The sequence below is a fragment of the Canis aureus genome, chromosome 10 (genome assembly GCF_053574225.1).
Source record: "Canis aureus isolate CA01 chromosome 10, VMU_Caureus_v.1.0, whole genome shotgun sequence".
In the NCBI taxonomy this organism is placed as follows: Eukaryota; Metazoa; Chordata; class Mammalia; order Carnivora; family Canidae; genus Canis; species Canis aureus.
In genome coordinates, this window is record NC_135620.1 from 58,733,351 (window position 1) to 58,757,525 (window position 24,175).

At 38.9% G+C, this 24,175-nt stretch overlaps 1 protein-coding gene across 5 annotated transcripts in view; it reads left to right on the forward strand.

Annotated features, from left to right (window-relative positions):
- The first annotated feature begins 12,291 nt into the window (after window positions 1–12,291).
- Window positions 12,292–24,175, forward strand: part of STX17 (syntaxin 17) — a 72,990-nt gene continuing 61,106 nt past the window's right edge. For 3 of the 5 annotated variants that reach the window (XR_013388169.1, XR_013388168.1, XM_077912698.1), the window contains exons 1-2: window positions 12,292–12,360; window positions 19,841–20,026. Coding sequence is in view for 2 of the 5 variants with exons in the window: in XM_077912698.1 (XP_077768824.1) it covers window positions 19,904–20,026 (123 nt within the window). In the remaining 3 variants the exon portion in view is untranslated. Of the gene's footprint in view, window positions 12,361–16,059; window positions 16,206–19,840; window positions 20,027–24,175 lie in introns of those variants that run through there. The other 2 variants (XM_077912699.1, XM_077912700.1) reach the window with 2 other exon arrangements.

Consider the following 24,175-nt stretch of genomic DNA (forward strand, 5'->3'; position numbering starts at 1 on the left):
CCTTTAGGTCTGTGGCTCTCAAAACTGACTGTACTTTAGAATTAAATGTTTGGTTTCCACTTAGGAACAATTAAATCAGGATCTCTTAAGGTGAAGCCCAGATAACTATTTTTTTAAAGGTTTCCATGTGGCTTTGTCGTGCCATCAGGGTTGGGAATCTATACATCAGGTTGTTTTCTTCTTCTTTTTCTTTTTAAAAAGATTTTATTTATTTGAGACAGAGAAAGATAGCTCATGCACAAGTGTGTGATGTGTTGAGGGATGGGGTGGTAGAGGGGAGGGAGAGGGACAAGCAGACTCCATGCTGAACATGGAACCAGATGTAGGGCTTGATTTCACAATACTGAGATTACCACGTGAGCTGAAGTGAAGAGTTGGATGCTCCACTGATGGAGCCACCCAGGCGCCCATGTCAGGTAGTTTTCTTCTTATTCCTCTGATCTCACCCTCACTGACAAACTGAGCTTCAGACGGTACACTGGAGAAACTCAGTTGTAAAACTGGAGGGAAAAAAAAAAAAGAAACAATGAGATTGCAAAGGCAATGAGACAAACAACATCATCTAAAACAAATATTTATCCAGTGCTACATTCCAGGCCACCAGCTGTTAGCACACAATAAATAACACAAGGCACCTGCCCTCTGTACGTTGTGCTCTACTTGGAAAGAGAGACATGTGAACAACTCTACTGCAGAGCAAAATTAAACTTAAGCAAGTACTGTAGGAGCACAGGCTGGGGAAATAAGGGAAAGATTTTGGGGAGAGAAAGGATTTGAGATGGATCTTCAGGGAGGCGTAAAATTTTGATCAACAGAAAAGAGGCAGAAAGCATTCCAAAGCAAGAACAGCTTCCACAAAGACACGGAAGCAAGAAAATAGATGGAATATTAGGGAATTACAGGAAAGGGAGAGCTTCAGAAAATAGTGGGCTAGGTGGCTAGAAATTTAAATTAAAATTTGGAGGGCCTTGGAAGCCCCCACAAGGAATCAGTAGGTGTGTGTGAATCTGTTATATGTGTCTTAGATGGAGGGGGCCACGACGCAGATTTAAAATTAAATAGTGCCATGACCAGATCTGAAACAGACAGGAACATGATCAACATGAATTTTGATAAATACATCTGAGATAGTTACTCATCCTGCCCTTTGGCAACCTTCTGTCTGCTTATCTGACCCCACTCCTCCGGAAACCTGAATATACCTCTGTTGCACTCTTTGTGTCTTTTACTTTGTCCTTTCTGTTCAGAATGCACATTCCTCCCTTTGTTGTTCATTCTTATGTATTGACCAAATTCTGAAGTCATGTTCTCTGTGCTTCTTCCTATAGCACTTTTTAGGAATAGCTAATAATAGTGCTTGTCAATTGTGTTGTATTTATTGACATGTCTGTCTTTCCCTCCAGACTATGAGCCCCTAGAAGACAAGAATGGAATCTTTAAACCTTTGATCACCAGGACTAAGCATAGTACCTGGCTTGTTGGCCATATAGACTGACTGAATAAATGAATGGGAAACACCAGATGTTGGAAAAAGATTTAAACTTAGCAATCATGGGGGTGCCTAAGTGGCTCAGTTAGTTAAGCATTCGACTCATGATCTCAGGGTTGTAAGATAGAGCCCCTGTCCAGCCTCACACTGGCTCACGCTCCATGGAGATTCTGCTTGAGATTCTCTACCCCCTCCCCCTCTCACCACCCCTCTGGCCTTCCCCTTCCTCAAGTATAAAGCTCTCCCTTCCTCTCCTTAAAATAATAAATAAATAAATAAATAAATAAATAAATAAATAAATAAATAAAATCTTAAACTTAGCAATCATGTATTTTAACATTTAAGTACAGGGATTCAGGAAATTTTTTCCATATTAAAAAAAAAAAACATACACTCAGGTTTTAAACATTTCTCTTCTGAAGTGTTCACTTATGCAAGCAAAATGAGTTGCTGAACCTGTCAATTTATTTCCATGGGGGAAGCAATATTTCTTTCTTTGGTTATAATCTGCCAAAGAAATATTAAAGTTAGTGTGTTTTTGGCTAGAGGAAATATAAATACCACTCAAAAGCCCCTGCAAGCCATCGAGGTCTTCAGAAGGGAAAAAATCCCCTAAGGGTTGTGACAATGGTATTTGGGGGCTTGCTGGGCAGAGAAGAGGGAGGGTGGGACTCTTTGTGAATTTTGTTGATTTCCAATTCCTTAAATGTATTTCACTAGTTGGAGGATTAAAAGGGTTACTGGTGAGAGTGTCAGTTGTCAAAGGATTGAAGACAGATTCTATAATCCTGTAAAAGAGAGCTCCGGCAGCTTCTCCAACAGGAATCTAGAAATATTTGGTATCTTGGAAATCACTTTGACCTATTGTTAAATTCTCTTAGTTCTTCTATGACAATCCTGCTGCGCCTGGAAGAAATGGCAACTTTCATAAACTTAACTCATGTTGCTCTCATATTCTATTTGCAAGGCACTTTTTCCTTGCAGTCTATCAGTTTTTGCCTCATGTACTTTGACACTGTGTTGTTAGGTGCACACATTAAGGGTTGTTATGTCTTCTCAGAAAATTAACCTCTATCCTTATGTAACGTGCTCCCTCTTTATTGCTGCTAATTTTCCCTGTTCTGAAATGTTTTGTCCTAGATTAATATAGCTACTCCTGCTTTCTTTGGATTAGTATTAGCATGATGTATCTTTCTCCATCACTTAACTTTTAACCTTTCTGTGTCTTTACTTTTAAGATGGGTTTTATGTAGAAAACAGATAGTTGGGTCTTGTTTTTTGTTCACATTGACAATCACGCTGACCAAAAAAATAGTGTCGTCAGGGCATTCATATTAAAGTGATACAGTTAGTTTAATACATACCATGTTTGTAGCTATTTTCTATTTATTACATTTATTTCTCTCATATCCTTTTTCTGCCTTCTCTAAGATATCACTTCTACTTATTTTTAAACTTTTTTTTTTTTAGTGATTGTGCTAGAGTTTATAATATATATTTACAACTAATCTAAGGTAATCTCTAAGGCCCCAAAAGGGGCTTGAACTCACCACCCCGAGATCAAGAGGCACATGCTTTTCTGACTGAGCCAGCCAGGCACCCCTAAGTATATCTTCAAATAACATCATACCACTTTATGGATAGTGCAAGTACCTTCCAACAAGAGTATTCCCAATTTCTCTCTCCTATCCTTTAAAATATTGCTACCATTTATTTTACTCAAAATATTGTTACTATTACTTTGAGCTATTAGCTCAATAGTTAGCTAAATAAAATGAAAGATTTTATTTTAACTTCACTTATTCCTTCTCCTGGACCCTTTTTTCTTTATGTAGATCCAGATTTATGATATACATCATTTTCCTTCTCCCTGAAAAAATTCTTTTAACATTTCTTGCAGAGCAGATCTAATGGAACTGAATTCTCTCTCTCTCTCTCTCTTTTTGTCTGAGAAAGTATTTTTCCTTCACTTGTAAAGGGTAATTTTGTTGAATATCAAATTCTAGGTTTGTGTTTTATTGGATTTTTTTTCCCTTTCTGACACTTTAAATATTTCACTCCATTCTCTTCTTGCTTACATAGTTTTTTATGAGAATTCTGATGTAACTTATCCTTCTATGAACTAGTAACTAGTCCTTCTATGAACCAGACTAATACCATCTTGCACAAATCCTTCATGATACCTGTCCTGTGACCTGAAAACTTCTTGAGCACAACCACTCCCCCTCAACATTCTTTTTGTTTAACCACAGCCTTAGGCACACCTTGCAGACATAATGTCCTTAACCTCCCCTGGAGATAGGACTTTGACACACACATGTGCTTCTTTTTTTTTTTTTTTTTTTAAGATTTTATTTGTTTAGAACAATTGGAGAGAGGGGCAGAGGGAGAGAGAGAGAGAGAGAAAATCTCAAGCAGACTCTGCATTGAGCATGAAGCCCAACATATGGCTTAGTCCCATGACCCTGAGATCACAACCTGAGCCAAAATCAACAGTCAGATGTTCAACTGCCTGAGCCATCCAGGCACCCCAACACACCTATTCTTGTACATTCTCCCCTTAGGTGATCCCCTAGCAGTATTCCCAGGCCTCTAGGGCCATACAAGGTTTTAAGGGAGATGGAGTTGCAGAGATATACTTCTTATGGGCACCCAAGACAGGCTTCTGTTGTTAGTCCCCTTAATGAGGCATTTTTCTAAAGCTGGACTTGGTTTTTTTTCTTCTGTCTTAGGCCCTCTGCCTTTGGAAGTCATTTTGCATATACTCCCTTTCACAGAAGAGCTTTCTACAGGTAAGATGTTTTCTTCCCTCTGTGGCTTCTTTCAAGATTTTTTCAGTATCTTTTTCTTTTCTTTTTTTGAGTTTGAATATGATACACCTAGGTGTGGATCTTTTGGCATTTATTTTGCTTGGTTTTCTCTGAGCTTCCTGCATCTGTGGTTTGGTGTCTGTCATTAATTTTGGAAAAAGCTATCATCACTTCAAATATTTCTTCTGCTTCATTCTCTTTCTCTTTTCCTTCTAGTAGTCCAACTATGTGATATTACGTCTTTTGAACTTGTCCCTCAGATTTATCATATCTTTTTTTCTTTTCATCCTGCTTTTTCTTCACATTTCAGTTTGGGAAGTTTCTATTGATGTATCTTCATATTCACTGATTCTTTCCTTGGGACCATGTCCAGTCTACTGACAAGCGCATCAAAGGCATTCGTCATCTTCATTGCAGTGTTTTTTATTCCTGGCATTTTCTTTTGATTCTTTCTTAGAGTTTCCATCTCTCTGGTTATATAACCCATCTGTTCTTGCATGTTGTCAGCTTTTTCCATTAAGCCCCTTGCCGTATTAATCATACTTATTTTAAATTCCTCATCTGATCATTACAAAATCTATGTCCTATCTGAGTCTGGTTCTGATCCTTACTTTGTCTCTTCTTTCTTGCCTATTAATAGGCCTTGTGATGTTTTGTTGAAAGCCAGACATGATGTATCAGGTAGTAAGAACTGAGGTGAATAGGCTTTTACTGTGAAGTGTGTGTGTCTTAATTTGCCTAGGACTAAGCTATGTTTAATGTCTGCTATACCAGCAGGTGTCAGATGCTTCAATTTCTTTGATTTTTGTTTTTAAAATTTTCCTAAAAATTTCTCATACAGAGATTGTACCTCTTTAAACTATAATCCAGGGATCCCTGGGTGGCGCAGCGGTTTGGCGCCTGCCTTTGGCCCAGGGCGCGATCCTGGAGACCTGGGATCGAATCCCACGTCGGGCTCCCGGTGCATGGAGCCTGCTTCTCCCTCTACCTGTGTCTCTGCCTCTCTCTCTCTCTCTCTCTCTCTCTCTGTGACTATCATAAAAAAAAAATTTTTTTAAAAAATAAATAAACTATAATCCACTGTTACTATATTGGAGTGGTAGGTGGGAGTCAGGTATGGGGGGAAGGGAACATCCTATAATCCTATGATTCAGTTTCAGTCTTTTAGTTGACCTATGTCCTTGGGCTATGACTTTCACAAGTGTTTCCCAACCTTTCCCTCACCCCTCTCTTAGCAGAGACAGGAAGGCTAAGAGGGGCAGAGTTAGGTAGCTTCCCATCTTCCCCAACCCCTCACCCCCACCCCATAAGTCTGGCTAAATCATTTCCTTTGCAGAGTAGGCCTTTGCTATGGAGAAGGCCCTGGGTATGTTTCAAAATGGTTTATTTTCCCCTCCTCTGCTAAAAAAACATGAGGAGCTTTTTCTTGGCTCTTCCTCTTCAGAACTTGGTGAGGCTCCTGTAGGTAAAACCCATGGAAGTGTGGGGATCCTCCCAAAGACTGTAGCCCCCCAGAAATTTCTCACTGTCACACAAGTCCACACTTAACTACTAACAATTTGTCAAAGCTGCCATTTAGATGTTCCTACAAGCTTCAGATGTTCCAGAGGTTTCTGTTTCAGGTAAGCTGATCTTGTCTGTGCTTCTCTATATTTACCTGTCTCTCCAGATTTTGGAGGGCAGTTTGCCCTGCAACCTCAGTTCTCTGATGAGTCCAAGAAAAGTCACTGATGCTTACGTTTATTCAGCTTTGTTCTTGTTGTAAGGATGGGAGTGATGACTTTCAAGTTCTTTACGTGGCAGAGCTGAAACTGGAAGCCCTCAGAAGTCTGTAAAAGCAAACTTAAATAGCATTGTCACTTATTCAATTATTCACTTATTATAAGTACAAGGCATTGAACTAGACTCTATGGGTAGATACAGAGATAAGCGAACATGGATCCTGCCCTCAGGGAGCTTTTACTCATTGAGAAAAAAAATTTAATATGAATATAGTTGACACACAATCTTACATTAGTTTCACTACAACATAGTGATTCAATGTCTCTGTAGATTATGCTCTGCTCACCACAGTGTAGCTACCATCTATCACCATACCACATTGTTACAATATCATGGACTATATTCCCTATGCTGTGATTTTTTTTTTTTAATTTTTTTTTTTTTTTTTTTTTTTTTTTTTTATGATAGTCACAGAGAGAGAAAGAGAGGCAGAGACACAGGCAGAGAGAAGCAGGCTCCATGCACCGGGAGCCCGACGTGGGAATCGATCCTGGGTCTCCAGGATCGCGCCCTAGGCCAAAGGCAGGCGCCAAACCGCTGCGCCACCCAGGGATCCCTATGCTGTGATTTTTATTCCCGTGACCTAGTCATTCCACAACTTGAAGCTGCATCTCTCCCTCTTTTTCATCCATTATGCCCATTCCTCCACCCTCCCCTTCCCTCTGGGAAATGTCAGGTTGTTGTTTGTATTTATAGGTCTGTTTGTTTATTCTTTTGTTTTGGACCTAGAGGCTATTGTGCTAAGTGAAATAAGTCCAATGGAGAAAGACAAATACCAAAAGATTTCACCCAGATGAGGAATCACGGAATTTATATTCTAACAAGGGATGACACAAGATAACGTCTCAATTCCTGTGTTTCAATGTGTTAGAGGCATGTAGAGGCATTAACTTCCCTAGCTGCTAGTAAACTGGGCCAGGGGCAGAAGGTTACAGCCACTTTCCTAGTTTTGCTTTATAAATATCATTTTCTATTTGTGCCATGACAAGGAAAAGGTTGAAAAGCATTGAAAGTGATAACAAGACATATACTAAATTACTGTAATATAATGTAGACAAATGATGTGTCAAAAAAAAAGATCTGATTATAAGGTATGTATTTGGAGGAAGCAGGCATTAAATTTAAAAATTCTAGAAATATTAGGAGAAGTCATGTTTGGGGTGAACATGGAAAGATGAGTAGGATTTGGATGTGCAAAGAGGGAGGGGCAATTGGTGGAGAATCTTTCACATAAAGACACCATGTAGGATTGGGGGAAGGATTGGGATGAAGAATCTCAAGGAGTTTAATTTGGTTAGAGCACAGGATGTGTGAAGGGGAGTAATGGGAAATAGAAAGCAAGGTTGGGTTCATGCAGAATAACTACCAATTTGTTGGTCTTTCTTTCTTTCTTTCTTTCTTTCTTTCTTTCTTTCTTTCTTTCTTTCATTTGAGAGAGAGAGGGATGTGGAGTGGGGCAGAGGGAGAGAGAGAGAGAATCTTAAGCAGCCTCTACCTCCAATGCAGAGCCAATGTGGGGCTTAGCTTCATTACCCTGAGATTGTTGACCTGAGCTGAAATCAAGAGCTAGACACTTATTGAGCCACTCAGGTCCTCCATCTACCATGATATTAACTGACATTCATGATAAAAGTAACTAAGGTACTATAAAATTCAAGGTGCCTTGCAAATTGCTGAAGTTTAAATGACATTTAATATGATTCATTTACATTTCATTACAAAGAGAAACTTGCATATTTGGAGGGTGAGTTGGATAGTGAGAGGTGTGGCTATAGGAATTAAAGTCAGTGAATAAAGCAAAATTAGAGTCAAGATTACCCTTGAAAATTGTTTAAATTGCCTATAAGGTCCATCAAGCATGATAAGTTTTATAAATACTACCTTATGCAATAATTCTTGGGCACACCAAGTTTTGAAGATAATTAAAGAGCAAAAAATGGGGTGGGTAGGAGAGTTTCTAGGTAGATGTCTGGGCATTGAAGATATCTACATGTAAAATGATTATCAAATTCCTAAATGGTGGATGGGTGATGAGTAGAGGATTACAGCGTTACTGTATGCCCACAGAGTTTACTCCTTTTGGTTTGATACAAGATCTCTATAATGGTAATATACATGACAGGCTGATGACAGGTGTGTGTGTGTGTGTGTGTGTGTGTGTGTGTGTGTGTGTGTGGTGGGAGGGGACGGTAAGCAGAAAGTGGAGACATTTAAGTACTAAAGTCAATTGGTGGAACCAGGGATTTAAATGTTTTCCAAACTCTATTTCTTTTTCCTATATCTAAATATTTTCACCTCCCTTCCCTATCTCCTTCATGGTTTTTTATTTTATTTTCAAAGGGAATAAAGGGCTTTAACAAGGGTAGGGATTACTGTTGCTAATTCACCACTATCTCAGAGAGAGGTAATAGAAATAATATTAAGGAAGTATCTATTTCCTTGTTTACTAAGAGGCTTTGTTTGTTTTAAAACAAGAATTGCTAGCTCTTTATTTACTTTCCTTTTTTATTGTGGGATAACTTACATAAAGTACATAGATCTTAAGTGTACGGCTTGATGAATTTTCACGTACGTAATCACACCATGTCAATATATAAAACATTTCCAGCACCCTAGAAAGCTCCCTTATGCCCTCTCCCAGTTAATGCCATCCCAAAGGTAACCATTATTACCACTGTATTTTCAATCTTTCTTCATCTCAGTTCTCAGGATGGTTGTAATGACAGAATGCACCAAAAAATAGAATGCATTTAGAACTGCAACAGATATTTTAATAATTCATAGCTCAAGAAAGAACCTGGTGGGAGTAGTGGCTTTTAAATGTTTTTTGAAGGCCTCCTGGGTGGCTCGGTTGATTAAGCACCTGCCTTTGGCTCAGGTCACAATCCCAGGGTCCTGGGATCAAGCCCTATGCTGGGCTCCCTGCTCAGTGGGGAGTCTGCTTCTTTCTCTCACTCTGCCCCTCCTCCACTCATGCTCATTTTTTTTCTCTCTCTCTCTCTCTGAAATAAATAAATAAAATCTTTAAATGTCTTTCAAATATGACCTGGAGTAAAAAAAAATAAATAAATAAAACAAGCCAAAAACCAAAACAAAAAAACGCTTTTAACATCATGAAGTAGGAGACATACCTATACTCATCTCTCCACAATTACAAATGGGATCTAAGAGCAGCATGGCTTCCTCTGATTTAGGAGACTTTGGAGTGAAAAAAGACAGCCACTAAGCGCTCTGCTGTAAGCACCTTCTCCTTTCAAGAAACCAGTGAGCCTGAGGCTGTAATCCTAGCCCCAATCCCAAATTCCTGGGGAAGGTATCTTATTGTCCCAGCTTGAGTCAGGTGTCTGCTCCTGGACCAGTTCTCTGTGGTCAGGTGCATGGGTTCAGGTTTGTACAAAATGGCTGCCAGAGGCTCATACCTGAAGCATGTGGACCTGGCGGGAGAGTCAGTTCCCAAAGAAGGACTGGGCTGGGAAGCTAACCTCAGAAGTGTATATTACTGTGCCAAATCTAAATTTGATTGTCAGGTTCTCCACATACTTGCTCGGTGATACTAAAAAAAATATTTCTTAATTCATATAGTGAGTGTATATTATTTTCTTAGTTTTTAAAATGTTTTCATGTTCCAAGAACTGTGCTAGGTTCTAAGCAAATAATAATATATATGTTTCCTCAAGAAACAGCTTTATTCAGATATGACTGATTCAATCAACGCATATACTGTGATTTAAAGTGTATAATTTGGGGGCTCCTGGGTGACTCAGTTGGTTAAGTGACCAACTCTTGGTTTCAGCTCAGGTTTTGATCTCAGAGTCATGGGATTGAGCTCCACACTCAGCAGGGAGTCCTGAGATTCTCTCCCTCTCCCTCTGTTCCTCCCCTGCTTGTGTGAGCACTCTTTCTTTCAAATAAATCTTGTAAAAAATGTATTAAAAATAAGTGTACAATTTGGTAATATGTACAATTTGATATATGTATAAACCCAAGCAACTAGTACCACAATAAAGATAATGAATATATCTATCACCCCCAAAGTTTCCACATGCCCCTTTATAATCCTTCCCTCTGCCCTCACCCCATAGAGGTATTATTCTTAATTCTTCAAATAGGTCCTGTAATTCCTTATAAACACAAACTTGATTCTACTATTTTTGAATGTGGTCTTTTCTCCTGCTACATTTTAAAATTGGAAATTTAGGAAAGCTATTTCTCTAGCTACCTTATTAAGCTTTGTTTCAATTCAATTAATTCCTGTGGATGTTCCAAGTAAGCAATTCTAATATCTCAAAAGATTTTTTTTACCTTTTTCTTTCATATAAATGTATATATATTTACTGTTTTATTTTGTTTTTCTTTCCTGTGTCAGTTAGGACTTGGGGAAAATGTTGGCTGGTAGCAGTAGGCCTGCCCTGACAACTTCAGGGCTCCCAGGCATGAACACAAAGAGTTCCACACACTGTATGTTTAAATATTTAGAGATTATAAATCAAGCTAACAAACTCTTAGATTAAAAAGCTTTATCCTGCTACCTTGACACACCTCAGTTATAGCAAACATACATATAACAGTCCAGAAGGCTAGGTTCAAATTTAGAGTCCTTGAGTGCCACGTCTCCCTACAGTGGTTGAGGCAGGTTTTTAGAACTTATTTTGAATGACCTTCATTTCAAAAGATCTTGCTTAAGTGACCCTTGCATGGAAAACATTTTCCCATGGCATGGCTTAATACTTTAATATTTCTCTTATTAAAATTCAAAATTCCAAATCCTTTTATTCCCAGAATAAAACAAACAAACAGAACAACCTTCATTACACCCACAAAGAATCTCCAAGTTGCTTAGATTTGTTTTGTTTTTCTTTAGGTTAGAAATTGCCTATCAAGGCTTTCTCAGAGGCCCCTAATTTTGTCTATAATCTCCACCTCTTCTCCCACTCACTTGGGAAACCTTAAGACCTGAGTTTCCTGAGCTGTGGCCTGAACATCCTGATGACTGTCTGAGGATAATATTGTCAGGGGTCACATTCTAGACAGGTCATCTGAACATTCACAAACACTTAAGAAAGGCTGGGTCTGGAAGTTAGGTCATGGGACCCGGACAGAGCTTCAAAGCCAACCATCTGCTTGGTCATTGGTAGCAGCTGGTAACTGGAAGAGCTTGAGAGGGAAATTAGGAAACCCAGTGGAGTTCCCAGCTCTGTCACTAAGTAGCTGAACTGAGTGAGTCACTTAAAACTCTTTGTTTAACCTCAGCGTCATGATCTATAAAATTGGGATAAGGACAGTAGCATGGTCTCCCCCGGCTTTGATGGGAAGGAAAATCACAACTCATCCGAGCTTCAATTTCTGCACCTGTTACCAGTTGTTAAGATTTGCGTCCTGTCCATCTCACGAGGTTTGGGGGGGGGGGGGTGCGGTGGTGAATGAGAGAAGGCACAACCTTTCGGAGTTTCAGTTTCTGCATGTGTAAAAAGCTCAGAATGCACGGCCAGCCTGCCCATAAAATTCCTGTTTAGGGGATCCCTGGGTGGCGCAGTGGTTTGGCGCCTGCCTTTGGCCCAGGGCGCGATCCTGGAGACCCCGGATCGAATCCCACGTCGGGCTCCCGGTGCATGGAGTCTGCTTCTCCCTCTGCCTGTGTCTCTGCTTCTCTCTCTCTCTCTCTGTGACTAACATAAATAAATAAAAATTTAAAAAAAATTAAAAAAAAAAATTCCTGTTTAAACAGGAAAACAGGGCAGCCCGGGTGGCTCAGTGGTTTACCACCGCCTTCAGCCCAGGGCCTGATCCTGGAGACCCGGGATCGAGTGCCACGTCGGGCTCCCTGCATGGAGCCTGCTTCTCCCTCTGCCTGTGTCTCTGCCTCCTTTTGTCTCTGTGTCTCTCATGAATAAATAAATAAAATCTTAAAAAATAAAAAAAAGTAAACAGGAAAACAGACAGCAAACTTTGCAAAAATGTAGAAAGCTATGCGTGTGTGAATTACGTCCTACTGAAAAGACAACAAGCAGACCTAAGAGGTGATTGTAGGTCTCTTTCCTCCTGGCTCCAGGGCTGCAACCCCGCAAACAGACGCCAAGCCCACTTTCTTAAATCCTCCCCGCGGCCGGCAGCCGTCACGGCGTCGGCGGCCCCACCCGGCAGGGCTCCTGCGGGCCGGGAGGGGGCGTGGCCCGGGACCGCCCCGCCCCTCGCGACGCCCCGCCCCCTGGCGACGCCCCGCCCCGCCGCGCCCGCGCTTGCGCCGTGCACAGCCAGCGGCCTCGAGCGCCCCGGCGGGAGGTAAGGGGTTTGCGGGAGGCCGCCTCGGGGGCGTCAGGCCCGGACGGGCTTTGAGGGCCGGGCGCTGAGCCCGCGCGCCGCAGAGGCGCCCCCTGGGGAAGCCCGGCCTCAGGTCCCGCGTGCCCGCGCTTGGGAGGCTCCTCCCGGCTCCCCGAAGCGCCGGTTTCGTTTCTGGAAGCTCTTTGCGAAGCCGGTGTGGGGAGGCGGCCTCCCGGGGTCGCGGGGTGCGAAAGTTCCCTGCAGCTGCCGTGCCCGCGGCGCAGGCTGGGCCCGGGGCCGTCGGGGTCGCCCGGGTCGCCCGGGGGCGTGGTCCCAGGCCGCCCGCGCATCCGTTCTCTGGTTGGGGCGGCGGGGGTGGGGGGGGGGCGCCGTGGGGCTCGGGGGCCCGCGAGGGGCGGAGGACCCGGACCCGGAGCCGGAGCCGGTGCTTCTGGAAGCTCCCGCAGCTGCGCCCTCGATAAGCCCGGCCTGGGAGGGCTCAGGCGGGAGACCCAGGGAGCAGCAGGGGCCGTGACCTTGCCTTCCAGAGTCCCCGGGTCAGGAGCTCGGGGAGGCCTGCCTGGGGCCCGTGTGGATCCCTGCGCTGGGAGGCGGCCGCTCGTCGCTTTGGGGGACGCCGAAGGTCGCTGGCACTTGGGGACTTTTTCTGAGAAATGGGGCTTTTTAACTTATACAGTAAATAGTCTAAATCATGTAGTAACCCCTCCCCCCCCCAGTACTTTTTTTCTCACGGGAAACAGGAGTAGTCATGGTACCCAGGTGATGATCGTAGTCGTAAGCCCCGAAAAGGGTCAGGGTCGTTTGTAGAGCACCTGCCCCGCAGGCCCCCGCCAGTGTTAGTCTAAGTGACCCGTTTCCGGTGAAACATCAGACCTTCCTAGAGAGTCTTTTTATTCTTGAAATGATTTTCCAGTTACAGAGAGGTGGCAAAAGTAACAAAGGTCTCTGCAGCCCCCTTTAATGTTAACACCTTATATAACCATAAGTACAGTCATAAAAAATTATAAAGTATCATTAGTACGTTTTTTTTTTTTTAAGATTTTATTTATTCATGAGAGACACACAGACATAGGCAGAGGGAAATAGCAAGGCTCCCGCCGGATTTGATCCCAGGACACCAGGACCACAACCTGAGTCAAAGGCAGACTCTGAGCCACCCAGGCGCCCCTCGTTGGTACAATTCTAGTGACCAAATTGCTACCTTTTTCTCGGATTTCCTGACTTTTTTATACTAATGTCCTTTTTTTCCCCCTATTTCAGGATCCAGTATAACATCCCACATTGCATTTAATTGGCATGGCTCTTTAGTCTTAAGTCTTTCCTAACCTTAACACTTTTAAAGAATCCTGGTTAATTATTTAGCAGAGTGTCCCTCAGTTATGTTTTGTCTGGTATTTTCTTTTGATTTTTTTTTTTTAAGATTTTATTTACTTATTCATGAGACATAGAGAGAGAGAGAGAGAGAGACACAGGCAGAGGGAGAAGCAGGCTCCATGCAGGGAGCCCAACGTGGGACTCGATTCCGGGTCTCCAGGATCAGGCCCTGGGCAGAAGGCGGCGCTAAACCACTGAGCCCCCCGGGCTGCCCCTTGTCTGGTATTTTCTTACAATTAAAGTTAGGCATTTTTAAAGTTATGCATTTTTGTTGATACCACAGAAGTGGATGTACCCTTCTCAGTCCATCCCACGAAGGGTTCATGTTATGACACACTGCTTTTGGTATTACTGTTGATCACTTGGTTGAGGTGGTGTCTGCCAGGATTCTCTAATGTAAATTAACTGCTTTCCCCTTGAAATGAATGGATATCTTGAGTTTCTAAACTATGCAAATATGTTGTTCTCCTCAAACTTTCAGTTGCTGATTTTACCATCCATTGGTGGATCTTGGCCTTCAGCAATGATTACTATTATGTTCTAGTGGTGATTTTTTGTTTCCCCTCATTCCTTCTTTTATTTTTTTATTTAAGATTTTATTTATTTATTAACGAGAGACACAGAAAGAGAGAAGCAGAGACACAGGCAGAGGGAGAAGCAGGCTCCAGGCAGGGAGCCTGATGTGGGACTCGATCCCAGATTCCGGGATCACGCCCTGAGCCAAAGGCAGGCACTCAACCGCTGAGCCACCCAGGCGTCCCCATTCCTTCTTTTATTAATTGGAGTTCTGTAAGGAAGACTTGCCCCTTTCCATTTGTTTAGTCAGTTATTTTTTTTATATAAGTATGAACTCATTTATTTTACTTTTTGGTTATTTTTGTTATTTATTTATGTCTCAGGTTGTTCCAGCCTTGGCCCTTGGGAGTTTTTTCAGGTTGCTTCCTTTTGACAGGCTTCCATCTCTCTTTGAGAACTTCCTTACTTTCTGGCACCATAAGATGTTCCACGTTTATCTTGCGTTTTCTCTGCCCCAGTCCTGGATCACCCACTTCTCCAAGGATCCGTGATTTCCTTTTTTGGAGAGTGGTATTTAAACACCAAGATCAGGGCACTTGGTGTGCTCATTGCTACTAGAATATTATTGTTTGTGGTTCTTTGCAGAAAACAGCTAGGACTATATGTAAATATATATTTTATTTTTATAAGTATTTTTCCTTTATATATAAATAAAATATATCATTCTATTTATTACTTATGTAATTATGAAAAATTAAGTATTATATTTTATTTATATCGTTTGTTATGTTTATTTGTAAATATATGTTTCTTAGCTATATACATATATATCCACATATTTCATGGATACACAAAGATTTGTTTTTGTATTTAAGTGTGTCTATGTACTCACATCTGAGTATATATATTTTTAAAAAAACAAAAATTCATTCTGAGAGTTCCATTTGTAAACCTAAACCACAGGGTTCAGTCTACCCATGCCTCTTAATTGTTACTTCTTTCTTTGACAGAAATCTGACTTTCATGCTCTACAAAATATTCTCTTATTTCTTCAGTCCTGGTGTACACATAAAGGATTTTCAGGATTTCTAACACATATTCCTATAAAAAATAAATTTTCTAATTAGAACATAGTAGAATCGTATATAGTTCTTATGGTCTTTAACCTTGTAGTATCCAGTTAGAATAGTGTTTTCCAGAGTTACTTAGGTTATTTTCTTCCTCTACTTTTAGTGCGGTTATGCTATTCATTGATAATATAGTTTCCTTTCTTATGGTTTGTGTTCCATTTTGTGTTCCTCCACATTTTTTGTTTTTTAATTTTCAAAAATTCATTCTTTGTAATGTGCAATTCCATGAGTTTTGACAAATGCATATAATTGTGTATCTACCACCACTGTCATGATATAAAACAACTATCACCCCAAATATTTCATTACACTTAAAAAAATGTTACAAGAAATCAACTCTACAAAAGTTTGGAAAATTAGGCATTTTTCTATGTTTTGTCTTTTTCATAAGCATATTTTACACAGTTGTGAAGTTAATGTAAATGTATTTTTTTATTTTTGTCATTTAATTATCAGAAGTATGTTCCAGTTTTTTGAAAAATCGAGATGGTGAAATACATTTACTTGTTGTTCAATTTTATTTTATTTTATTTTTTATTTTTTCAATTTTATTTTGAAACTATGTCTTGAATGTTGGATTATACTTTAACAACTTACAAACCATATTTGTGCTATTTTATGATTGGAGCCACTGCTGGACAACTTTCCATTTCAGTAACATCATGACTTTTTTTTAAAGATGTGATTTATTTATTCATGAGAGATACAGAGAGAGAGAGACAGAGAAGCAGGCTCCATGCAGGGAGCCCGATGTGGGACTTGATCCTGGGTCTCCAGGATCACGCTCTGGGCTGAAGGCAGGCACCAAACCGCTGAGCCACCCAGGTATCCCAGTAACATCATGACTTAAGCAATTATTTGAACAATATGTTCTCATTTTAGTTTCTGTAGACATTTTGTTGTAATTTATAAAAAATGGAAATGATGGAGAAGAGAAAAAAAATACCGGCCAAAAGGAGAACAAGAATTGGAAATGTATGTTGGGAGGTTCCTGGGGTGGAATGTCTTCCCTGATAGATGGTCTTTATGAGGCGGTTGGTTTTCCTTGGATAGAAAGCTGAAGAGCAGAATCATGCGTAACTCTGACCTAGAAATATCACTTCTGGAACTGGAAAAAAATCTGTCATTGTAGCATAAGGAAACAGTGTCAAGTCAAACATCCAATAATCGGGGTTTTTTACATATACTATAAACTGATTAGTGGAGGAGAAAGGAGAATCATTAGAGTTGTATATAAAATGATACATAAATTTTAGAGGCAGATGGGATATAAAAGGGCATCTAAACAGAGGGAGCATCATAGCAAAGCCCAAAGTAGAAATTGGGTGATAATACTTAGATTGAACATTGTATTTTCTTGTTCAAATAATAGGGAATTCTTGGAAGTTTTTGTTCAGAGGAGAACGTTGCAATTGGTGTTCTAGAAATATTAATTGGTGGTAATCTGTGAGGAACAATTGGAGAGGGGAAAGAGTTTAAAGGGAAGCCAATTAAGACACTTGTAAGGTGCTGTGCATTGCACTGTTGGAGTGATAGGATTAGTAATAGTGAAGAAGGGACATGTGAAGAAATATTTTAGTTCCATCAGCACCTTTTGAGAACCAGTATTGTTAAAAAAAAAAAAAAAAAAGGAATGGTGGTGGATAAAAAGGTATCTTCATATAGTATATAATCTGCATGACAGAAAAAAATACAAGCAATGTGATAAACTGGGAACATTGTGAGACAATCGGTAATTTATGAGTCTATTATATGTTGAATATAATAAGAAAAAGACATCCCCTGTAGTAAAATAGATATAGCACAGCAGGCAATTCGTAAGAAGAAAGCAAATGGCTAATAAATCAATGCCACCAGTAATTTAAGGAATGCAAAATAAAACAATGAGACACCATTTTTGAAAGTTTAAGGAGAATATAGTACTATGTGTTGGTGGGAATATGGATATTTGGATATTTTGATATGTTGCTAGTGAATATAAACAGGAATGTAAACAGGGAATGTAAACAGGTACAACCTTTTGGGACACTTGGTCTCGAAAGCCATAAAAAATGTGTGTACCTATTCAATTTCTAATTATTTATTTTGAAGAAACATCATAGATGGTTATATGGATTTATGTATAAAAATTACACTTTAGCGTAGTTTATAATAGTGAAAAATTGGGAACAACCTAAGCAGTCAACAATAGATGATTAGTTAAATTATGGAGCATCTATGTAAAATACCACTATGCTGCTATAAAAATGTATTATAGAACAGTAATAATTTACATGTAAAGATTTTTATTATACTTAATCAGAATATTCAAAATAAATCCTTTCATTCATTTATCCACCCAGTAACAGTATATTATATTATATTCATAGCTCCTTGGCATTCATCTCCTTTAGATTTTGCTAAAGTGTGCCTTTTAGTAGTTCTTTTAATGAGGGGCCTTGGTTATAAACTCTGTATGTCTAAAAATTATTTTGCGTTCACTTCTGAATAATAATTTACTGGGGCATATACCAACTCCCTCAGCACTTTGAGGATATTCCTGTCTTTTGATATCTGTGATGAAAAGTTTGCTGCTTTTGTTGCTTTAGTTTATCTCTGGTTTTCTTTTTTAAAGATTTTTTTTGTTTGCCCTTCACATTCTGCAGTTTCGCTTCCATGTGTCGGAAATTTTTTTTTTTTTTTTAATTTATGCTACTTGAGGCTTATGTGCATTTTCAGTTTGAGGTCTTGCATCTTAATTCTCAGCATGTTCACTTTGAATAATGCCTTTTCACCACTTTCTTTATTCTTCCCTTATGGGACTCCTATTTGTTATTGAGCTTCTCACTTTATCTTTTATGTTTTCCATCTCTTTATTCCTCTGTGTTCTGACTGATATCTTCCAATCAATAATTCTCCCTTCAGTTACAGTTTATTGTTTAACCTATTTTTGAGGTTTTTCTCGAATTTGTACTCGATTTTTCAGATTAGCCTGCTACTATTTCATAGTACTATCTAATTTTTAAAAGGATTCTATTCCTTCCTTTATATCTTTGAATGTTTTTAACTTACCTATTTTAATTTTCTTTTTAGATTTTTATCTCTAGTCCATTAGCTATGAATTTTCCTGTTTTGCTGGGCTTGTGGACTCTTGGCAATGAACTTCTCCATGTGTATCCAGTTCCTACTCAATAGTGTAGCTGTTGAACTCTTTTTATTTTTGGTGTGTGGAGATTACCCCTTTTTGCTTTAAAGCTTAAACATAAAGACCAAGTTACTAAGTTGATGAGATATGTATAACCAACACTTAAAGATTTTCAATTGAAAGAAAGAAACATTAGAGTTACAGTTCCTCATGGTTCTGCAATGATCTCTTTTCTGTTTTTCATATCATAAAAGCAATGGACTGTCCTCTGAAATAACTCAAGAATACATTCACAATTACTCATAAAGATTCAGGGACTCCATAAAGTATATTTGCAAACCTCTGAATGGATCCTGGTTTAAGACACCATAACCTATTGGATTGACATAGTCAAAAAAATTGTTTAAATATAGGAGAGGTTGTGGGCTAACGAGATGGCGTGAAAGCAAGGTTGCATAATAGTGGTTTTCAAGCTTAGGCAGTGAAGCCCTTTATTGATGTAAAATCTAACAAGTTCAAATTTATGACGAAATAGATAGAAGTAAATTTTCTCCAACTGAAACAGGCATGGGGTCCTGGAGACTGCTTCACCTCTCCTGGCCCCAGAGGCATACCCTTGGACGTTCTGGAACACTGCTAGAAAACTGTTGGTGAATTCGAAAGCGCATTTGATTGCACTCCCAGGAACCCTGAGTTCTTATTCCAGCTCTGTCACTGGTTATTTGTATTGGTTGTTGACGATGCAAATAATCACTTTGTAAGAAAGGGAAGAGGCAGTTTAAAGGATGTCAGTGAGAAGAGTTGCATATGATGTTATATTTGAAGTATATAATTATGAAGTATTACATTATGAGGTTAGAAATGGAGTTTACACAAGCAGAAATGTTAAGAATGAAATGTTTTATTTTGCTATTTGCTGTCTTTTTAAAAAAGTTTAGTCATTGTCCAAGATACATTGGGAAATGAAAACCTGGACAGTAAACTCATCATTTAAAAATTTTAAAAAGGTATTTAAATGTATGCATTCTTATTTTGAGAAAAACCTGGAAAGACATACATCAGAATGGAAAGAATAATTAGCTACAGGTGAGGAGGTGATTGATTTTATTTTATCCTTTTTCATGTTTTCTAAACATTTTATTTTTTATTTTTTTAAACATTTTAGATTGTGTATACATCTGTAGAAAGAAGGTTTCAAAATGTTTCTTAAGTCATTCAAGTCCAGAATTAAGTTGAAATATATATATTTAGAATAAGTTGTAAATAAAATTACCTAATTGTTGGTTTTTAAAAATAACAGCAACTGATTAAAAACATTCTTAAATATTTCCCTTAGGTTTTTCTATCTGAGTATAGAAGACAGTTGCTGACAGTAGAAGTGACCCAACATTTTTTTAGGATGTCTGAAGATGAAGAAAAAGTGAAATTACGCCGTCTTGAACCAGCTATCCAGAAATTCATTAAGATAGTAATACCAACAGACTTGGAGAGGCTAAGAAAACACCAGATAAATATTGAGAAGGTGAGTTTTTTCATTTTCTACCACAAGAAACAGTTACAAATTCTGATTTATACTTATGTATTTCAGTTAAACTTAGAATATTAAATAAGAGGCTTTGCTAAGACATCCATCTCCTATTGATTTAGCAACATTCATTCTTTTCTACTGGGTTTTATTTTACAAATATACTTCATATTATTCCTTTTTTTAGGGAGGGATGTAAGAATAGAAACTATACCTTTTAGATTGTACATACTGACATATTAAGCAGTTAATAATTAGCATACAGATTGTTTGATAATGCACCATAATGTGAAGGCAGTGAACTTTGGCAAAGGGACCTGCCTTCATTTCATTCACCCCATGGCAAGGCTTTTGAACTTTGGTGTCCATCAGTAACTCCTGTCTTCTTCAGGTGCACTTGGAATAAAAAGATAAATCATCATGCGATATGAGGGAATTTCCCAAATTGACTTCTTCCCTTTGAGGAAACCCCAAAATTGGGAAATAACCACCTAGGGGTCCATTTAGAAAACAGGTAGAGGGAAGAGTCTTTTGGACCATGGTAAAGGTTGCATAGAACCTGGACTCCCAGCATCTGGTGGAACAGGTGCGGCATTCACGGGAACATCAGGTTTACTGGGTACTGAGCATTGATGCAGCAGATTATATTTTTTATTTGCTGTAGGACAGGTCAGTGGGATTTGCTCCTTCAGAGAGAAGGTATAAATTTTAAGCTGTATGGTCTTCCATTATTTTTTTGTGGTGGGGGTGGGGTGGAAATGCTCATTAAGCCTTTAGTATAAACAGTATTTATCACCCTCACTTGAGTGAGGTGATATACAACTAAGAATGTCAGCTGCTTTTTCCCCGGTACATACCATCTGTCTTCCTAATATTTAAGTCTTTTAAAAAATATATAGGAAATAGGGCACCTGGGTGGCTTAGTTGGTTAAGCGTCTGCATTTGGCTCAGGTCATGATCTCAGGGTCCTAGGATTGAGCCCCACATTGGGCTCCCTGCTTTGGCAGGGAGTCTGCTTCTCCCTCTATCCCTCCCTGCTGCCTGTGTGCTCTCTTGCTGTCTCTCAAATAAATAAAATCTTTTTTTAAAAGTACAGAAAATAAGTGCCAAGAGTATTAAGATGAAAATTTTAATGCAAATATAGAATTTAAGATTGCTATTTTGTCATCTCTTAAGTTTTTATTTATTTGTAAACAATAAGTACTGTGACTTTTTAGGGTGGAGGAGTTTTCTGTTAAACTGGTTATTCTTGTCATGAGCAGAAACAAATTACAGGGCTCTGTGCTTTGATTATTAATGAGGAGGGCTTGTTCTTTTAGCACTATAATGATACAGAAATTGAGTTGTTTACTTGGTTGATCATATCTGGGTGGTAGATTGATAAGGTGTGTTTTAAAGACTGAGCTCGTATCAAAGCGCTCAGTTACAAAGAAGACTAGAATTTGGCAGTTGAATTGATTCTGAAAGCCAGACATAGGTGGACTATAATCTATTAAGACCATTTCTTTCCTTTATTGCCTTATATTACCTTTGAGGTTCAGCATGTCTTAGATTTCCTTTTTCTTATACTTCTTCTGTATGAAAGTGCCTGCAGTCATACCTTCAGATCATAGCCACATGTACCACCTGGTCAGTCATCAGTGGAAAAGTCAGAACCCTGGGAACAAGGCAGGTGGAGTAGGAAAGGATTTATTATTGATTGGATTAGTTGTGCCATAAGAAAATCATTCCAGTTATGTTGATCTTTCACTGCCATAACATTTTCTTTGAGCATTTTGTGAAATTTTTACTTAATGTGAAATTTTTAGACAAAGTCAGAATAATTATAATTTACAATATAGATGATATCTGAAGCTAATGTGCTCATGTTGATCTATGTTTTATTCCATATTTTTGGTTGTTATACTTTCTCTAGGATTTCTAGTTTTACCATGAAAGTGACTTTTTATGTATATAAGATTGAATAGCATATTTTAGTAGTTTGTGGCAATGTAAGCATATTTAAAAGTTGCTGTGTTCACTGTGGACAAAAGAGTTAAGAACTTAGGTTTGGACTCCAGGTGTTTGACAGTGCCTCACTTTTAAAAAAAGCCATATTCTTCCTGAGGGAAGGGTGTAGAAAGATAAAATATTTATTATGTTAGCCGTCAGTCATCCAATGTGAATTTAAAAGAAGAAAGTCATGCTGAAGGGAAATTGAAGGTAAGCCTTAGGGGAGTGATTCTGCAACATCTGAAAACAATGAGAGTAGTGTGCTATGGACATCTGGAACTGTATTCCATAGGTCCTTCAGCATTACATTTTATTATACATGATAGACTTGATTAGAATGCAGTGCTGAAATTTGAAGTGTTAGCATTCAGTTTTCTGGGCTAACGGAAGGTAGGCTTAAGCGTAGTTAATAGAAACAAGATCATATGCTTGGAGCATAATTTTCTTTGTTATTGTAGGGTTAGGAGAAAACCTACTGTGTTGCATGTACTGTGTTAGTATATCGCTACAAGTCACAGAAAACCCCAAAATAGTGTATTATATCAGATAGACTTTTTTTGTTTTTGCTTTTATTTTTAATCTCTCATAGTTACAGAGGCACTCCCGGGCTGCAGTGGCAGCTCAGCAGTCATTAAAGACCCAGGCTCTTTTTATCTTGCTCTCTGATCCTCAACTTGTTTCTATCTTGCATGTAAAATAGCAGCTCCAACTTCAGCTATTACATCCACATTCCAGCTAAGATAAAATAATGGAGATCATATTTTTGTTCTTTTTTCTTTCTGTTCTTTTCTCTCTCTCTCTCTCTCTCTTTTTTTTTTTTTTTCTCTTAAAGAGAATCCTCCTGTTCTTGTTTCATGGATGCAGTATCATAGCATCTCTCTGGTGGTTTTATTGTTATTTTTAAGTTTTTATCTACTTCTTTGTCTCTTTTCCCTGAGTGTCTTTATTCTTTCTTCCCTTTCAAATTTATTTCTTTCTCTCTGCCCCCGCACTCCCCTTTTTCCCTCCTTTTCTTCTTTGTGTCAGCCTGCAGTATTATGGGCATTCCTTGGCTAGCTGTTGATATTTAAGAGTGCTAATTGGAAGGTATTTGTGTGTGTAGCAGGAGGTAGGTGGGGTCTTGTTACCTGCAGGGGTGAGCAGTAAAAGGTCTGTTTTAATGGGGAACCACCAGATACTCTTCTGGAATGTGGTCTTCTGTGTTGGTAGGGGCAGTGTAGTTGCTCAGGCCTACAGAGATAGAGCGTTTGGTAGACTACCTCTTTTTTACCTAAACTTTAAACCAGTCCTTCTGCCCCACCCTACACATCCTCCTGAGTAGCTGGTAGTTCTGGTTACTTGAGTCTTTCAGGAGTGGTGGTGTGCCTGTTGGCTTGTTACTCACTGCCTCTTCCATGCCACTCACCCCTTCTGCAACCTCATGGTGCAGCTTTCTCAGATATAAGTCAGTTGCAACATGTCTGTAATCTTTCCAGCTTCTAAAATTTTGTTAAAATTTATTGTCAGCTGATATCTACTGTTGTATTTTCATGAGTCTTGTGAATGTATACCTTTTAAAGTTCTTTATTGCCATTTTAGTTGGGTTTTAGAAAAGAGCAGAGATAAATGCTTGTGTTCAATCTTCCCAGGCATAATGAGAAATCATTAATTACAAGTAATAAATGTATGTTAGCTTTTCCTAAGTGTTTGTTAATGTTTGGTGTTTCTTTTATTGTTAGCACTGAAAAGCTCATAAAAAGTTAGATTTCTAATCCTCAAGAAGTATACAGTTCAGTTAAGGAAATAAATTATGAAATATTCTGAGAATAATAGGTGATATATAATTAAGTATGAAAATGAGTGGCATGGACTGTTCAGCTTAGGTATGAAGCACAAAACTATATGATACAAAATCAAATCTAATCAGTCTCATTGGTATATATATACACACACACACACATATATATGATTATAAGGTTCTTACACATGAAGTGTAGCATACATTTATGCATAAGCTGTATAACCTTATAAAAATATACAATATACTTCCATTTTCTCTCTCAAGGTCTTTATAGTATTATTGTCATATAATTTGCTTTCATGTATGTTATTAGCCCAACAATACATTGTTGTTAGTTTTTTTATTTATTAGAGAGAGATATATAGAGAGAGGGT